Raw genomic sequence first — 5,750 nt, 5'->3', positions numbered from 1 at the left:
CACACAGACACACACACACACACACACACACAGACACACAGACACACACACACACACACACACACACAGACACACACACTCACACACAGACACACACACACACACACACACACACAGACACACACACAGACACACACACTCACACACAGACACACACACACACACACACACACACACACACTCACACACACACACACACACACACACACACACAGACACACACAGACACACAGACACACACACACACACACACACACACACACACACACACAGACACACACACTCACACACAGACACACAGACACACACAGACACACAGACACACACACACACAGACACACACAGACACACAGACACACACACACACACACAGACACACACACTCACACACAGACACACAGACACACACAGACACACAGACACACACACACACAGACACACACAGACACACAGACACACACACACACACACACACACAGACACACACACTCACACACAGACACACACACACACACACACACACACAGACACACACACAGACACACACACTCACACACAGACACACACACACACACACACACACACACACACACTCACACACACACACACACACACACACACACACACACACACACACACACACACCGTGCTTTAAAGGGACATAACGTTGTTTTTACCCGTAGAGTTTGTAAACCGGTTCATTAAACGTCATCAATCAATAAAAAACAAAAATATGAAGATTTCTTTTTTCTTTTTATTCTCAGAGACGTTTGAACGCACCACGCCACCTTCACAAACAATCATCTAAATGTAACACGGCGAGATCATTTCCATCCCCGAGCAGCGAGACGTTAAATAAGTCGTTTATTTTTATTTTCAGAGCGACATCATCAGCATCGTAAATCAAACTGCAGCTGGGTTTATGTTCCAGGACGCTCTGGCATTTGAGACGTCACGGTCGTGGTCGTTTCTCTCTGGATTCAACTTTAAGAATATTTGATTCTGTCCTCAGACTTCAGAGCGTTCTTTAAGAAAGACGAAGAAGGACGGCGGATATTAAAGCAAGAAAAACAAAAACAAAAAATAAATTGTTTTAAATTAAAAAAATCCTGAAGAAGAACAAAAGACAAAAAAACATCATTTAAGATTCAAACAAACAAATAAAGAATTTCTGATGTTAAAAAAAATGGACTGAAAAAAACCACAACTGGGTATGAGGGTCAGGGTCGCCCGCCTTAAAGATGACAAAAGTCGTAAATTTAGAATTTTAAATCGATTTAAATTACGCTATTATTAAAATTATTAATAAAACTTTTATTCAATAACTAAAGAATAAAATATCAAACTCATAAATTTACACATTTTTTCAAATAAATTTACGTCTTCAGTTTCATAAATTTGCGACTTTAAGCGGGAAATCTCAGAAAAATAATTCCCTCTTAATGTCGATCAGATACTCATTAAACATTATTCTGATATTAAAGCGTTTTTTCCGACCTTTCACAGAGCGCCTTCTTTAAAAAAAAAAGGTCTGAACGAAGGAAGTCGAATAATAATTTAGAACTTTTTAAAAAGACAATAAAATTAATTTATTTTTCTACATTAAAACATGAAATGCAAAATATGAATTTATGATGTAAATAAACATCAAATTAAAGTTCTTTATTTAAATCGTTTACAGGGTCATTAAAATACTTTAATACGTTTATTTAAATACGATTTTAAAATGTAACTTTTACCCTCATTTTTTTTGTTTATTTATTATTATTATTTATTTATCCTTTATTTTTCTTCAGTTCTTTAAGATGTGACAGCGTTCACATTTTACACCAGGGATGAAAAACAAACATTTACCTCCGTTTGTTCTCCGTCTCTAAAGGCAGCAGATTCGTCCCCCGCCCCCCATCCCTCCTGTGGCGCTCCTCGAGGTTTAAATGTTTTTTATATAGATCAGGGATGGGCAACTGGCGGCCCGGGGCCCCATCAACCCTCAACGTGGCCCTCAGGTTAATTTTTTACACGTCTATTAATTGAAAACATGAAGAAAACATGATGAAATCTGCCATGAAATCATGAAAACCAGAAACATGTCCATAATAATATTTGATCACTGGTATATGTTGAGTTAAATTTGAGACATAATCGACTGTAATCATTTAATTTGGCCCTCTAGCAGTGAGAATTAAATGAATGTGGCCCTTGCTGTCCCTGCTCTAGGTCGTCCTGCACGGCGCTCTGAGGGAGACGTCTGAATTCATCGAGCTGACTTTAGAAAAACTAAATGTTTAAAGGAGCGCTACAGCAGGCACGTAAAAGGATCTTTAATTTATTTACTTTACATTTTACTCAGATTCTGTGAAGCTGCTGCAGGACGGCTTTTCTCTCTATCTGAGATCTAAAACATGATTTATGCTTTTGAAGCTTTAAAATAAATTAATAAACGGCTGTAAAACGTGAGCTGCAGCTTTTCTTCTGTTGGTTAAAAAAACGTCTTTTAATTAAAATGTAATTAATAAAGAACCCGATAATAATCAGTCATTTCTGTAAAGACTCAATAATTACTCCACGATCACGCTTCAGGTTTCATTTCACTTATTTTGATTTTTTTTTAATTATCTGAAAACAAATTATTTCTTTATCTAAATATCTGGTTTCCCAACCTGAGGCGTGCGACCCCTCAAAGGGACGCGGGATTAAAAAATTAAAGATTATTGAGGTGATTTAGTTTTTGATGATTTGTCTTTAAAAACGTTGTGAATGTTTTTAAATCTCCTCGTGAAGTAAAGCTGACTGAATCTGATTCTTTTTATGTCGTTTTATTTTTATATTTTTATACGTTTTTTACGTGGTACGAAATCAGCTGTTTTTTAAAGCTGCAGTAACGCCGGATCCTGCGTACGCGATGACATCACCCCGTGTGTCTCTGTGGGAATCGTACTCGTCCTCACTTTGTTCTTATTTGTTTTGAGTTCCTCTCCAAACACAACAACATTCATTAAACATGTTGATGTTTGACTTGAAGCTCAGCTGGGGACTTTAAACGTGGCGTTTTCCCACGGCGAGCCCTCTCGCTCGCACACGGGGGAGAACGTGTGTTTATGGTGGTTTTGGTTGAGAGCTGCTCGTGTCTGTGCAGGTCTGAGGCTGATAAGAGCCAGACTGGAGGATTATGGTAATGACGGGCTGCCACCGACTCACTCACTGACTGCAGGGTCCCATCACAGGCGAGCGAGGGAGCGGGCGGGTGGCTGGGTGGGCGAGCGAGCTGCGGACACTTATCTCCGTGTTGCAGTGGGCGGTTCTTCACGACACCTTGACTCTCACTGCAGCTGGACAAAGAAACAGCTCAGCGGGTTTATCACCAAAAAACAGCTCCAAAGTGGGCGACTCGATGGTGCGTGATGATTGTTTTACAACCACCAATCATCCCGACGGCGCTCGGATGGCGAAGGATTCTGACCAGCAGATATGATCAGCAATAAGCCGTAACGACTCCCGGCATGGTGAAACTCTTTTTTTGTTATCTCTCAGAAACAAAAACCAAACCAAAAAGAAATCAATCAGAGCGATCATTTCCTCTCGTTCGGCAGTCAAAGAGAAAACACTTTCTGCGGCATTTTGGCGGCGTCCTACCCCCGCCATCAACTCATCAGATAAGAACGCTGCTCTGCGGCTCCTTCAGCAGAACCCGTGACCTTCAGGAAACAGAAAAAAAAAAAAAAACTGCTTCCTGAAAGTGGTCAGATTTTTTGTTTCTTCCATTCAGAGTGCGGGGAACAAAATAAAAAAAAGGACGCCTGGTGCATCTTTGGATGGATGAAACTGTATGTACGGTTGCCAAGGAGACCGCTGGTGGAGGGGGTAGTTAGAGGCTGTTAACCCACACACCCTGTGTTTTCATTCACTCTGCTTCGTCCTCAGGAATCACTTCACAGCTGCCGAACACTCGACACAGGTAAGACTCATCCAGCTTCAGAGATCCTTTTGAACTCTTTCAGGTCGTTTGTGTTGAATTTAAAAAAACAAAGACATAACTTCAGGCTTTTCTCTCCCTGCTGATTTTTTCCTGCAGTCTGAAGATAGGAATCCCCCGGGGGACGCTGCAGCTTTAAATGGACATAATTGAGAGTCAATGATCACCACATCAGCTGCAGAGTAACTAATCACAAATGCTCGCCCCCCGACTCGAGGAGAACGAGTCCCATCAGCAGGCTCAGCTGTGCGTCCGTCACGCTCCCACGCTCACTTCTCATTTCTCCGCTGGTCGCCTGCGCTGAGGAATTATCTGCTGTCAAGACCTGCCCGGGCCGCCGCCACCGTGGGGGGGCAGGGGAGGTTCTGAGCCATGCTGTCAGCCGCCATCCAGATCCTGGCGTTCGCCCTGGCGCTCCTCGGCCTCCTCGGCACCACGGTCGCCACTCTGCTGCCCAACTGGAAGGTGAGCATGAACGTCTGGTCCAGCGTCATGACCCCGATCTCGCAGATGCAGGGTCTGTGGATGGACTGCGTGTGGTACAGCTCGGGGGTCTTCAGCTGCACCATGAAGAACTCGGTGCTGTCGCTGCCGCCGTACCTGCAGACCACTCGGGCCGCCATGGTTCTGTCCTGCATGGTGGCAGCGTTCGGACTCTGTCTCGCCTCTCTCGGGCTTAAATGCACCCGCTGGGGGGGCAGCCGCCGAGCGAAGGGGCACACGGCCATCGCCGCGGGGGGGTGCTTCATCCTCGCCAGCCTCCTGTGCCTCGTCCCCGCGTCCTGGTTCACCAACGAGGTCATCACCGTGTTCCTGACCACCGACCTGCCGGACAGCAGTAAGTATCAGCCTGGAGGAGCGCTCTGCGTCACCTTCATCTCCGCTGGATTCCTCCTGGCCGGGGGGGTCATTTTCTGCTTGTCATGTCCTGGAAAAGGAACGAGGCGACCAGACTACCCGTACCCCCCCGACCCCGACAGGTTCGTGGTGCCCGGAGACGAGTGTCGGAGGTGGGAGCTGCGGACTGAGCACGTGCAGCCGAAAAAGAGAAAAAACAAAACGGTTAAGATTCAGACGGACGACGAAGTGACGGAGGAGAAACCCCCTCAGGAGAAACCCGAACACACCCGGGAGCAGAGGGTCCGCTCGTCCCCCGCCAAACTCCCCCCGAAAGACATCATGGACAGCTACAGCCTCCAGGAGTACGTGTAACCCTCACAGCTGAGAGGAAATGTGGAGTTCTCAGCTGAGGCTTTCTGGCTCATAGGAAAGGGGGAGGTGTGTTTGAGGGGGGGTTGGGGGGGGGGTTGGGGGGGTAATTACCAAATGTTGGATTGAGCCAGAAAAAAAAAAGACAAACAGCAGAGTTCTGCGCAGGAACCGAACGCTGTAAATCCTTTAAAAACTGACGCAGCTCTCATACACCAAAGACCTGAACCGGCTGATTGTAGAAAAAAAAAAAAAAAATCTGCCTGAAATTGAAAGCCATCATTTTGCCGCTGCAGATGTCGTCTGCCGTCTGAGATTAAATATTGCTGAAGCAAAGCTTTCTGCAGCCGTGAGCAGGATTATACCACATGAATGACAAAACTGAAAAGTGTAATGTAGAGCAAGGTGGTCAAAATTTAAATTATTTCTGATACTAGTTTTCTACAATACAATCTGTGAATTTAATGCTCAGTGGTATCGGAGAGGACGGCAGCTTTAAAAAAAAAGTTTGAATCAAAATGGAGAGAGAGCTGTTGAAATGTCACAAAAATAATTCAATATTTGGTGA

At 44.7% G+C, this 5,750-nt stretch overlaps 1 protein-coding gene across 1 annotated transcript; it reads left to right on the top strand.

The window, feature by feature from the left end:
* The first annotated feature begins 2,402 nt into the window (after positions 1-2,402).
* Positions 2,403-5,529, top strand: LOC132985477 (claudin-20-like). The gene is made up of 2 exons (XM_061052884.1): positions 2,403-3,955; positions 4,073-5,529. The coding sequence occupies exon 2, from the start codon at positions 4,346-4,348 to the stop codon at positions 5,183-5,185; it is 840 nt and encodes a 279-aa protein (XP_060908867.1). The 5' UTR covers positions 2,403-3,955; positions 4,073-4,345; the 3' UTR covers positions 5,186-5,529.
* The last annotated feature ends 221 nt before the right edge of the window (positions 5,530-5,750 follow it).

This window comes from Labrus mixtus, chromosome 12 (assembly GCF_963584025.1).
Source record: "Labrus mixtus chromosome 12, fLabMix1.1, whole genome shotgun sequence".
In the NCBI taxonomy this organism is placed as follows: Eukaryota; Metazoa; Chordata; class Actinopteri; order Labriformes; family Labridae; genus Labrus; species Labrus mixtus.
The sequence above is the reverse complement of the archived record's forward strand: the minus strand, read 5'-3'. Positions and strand labels throughout refer to the sequence as shown.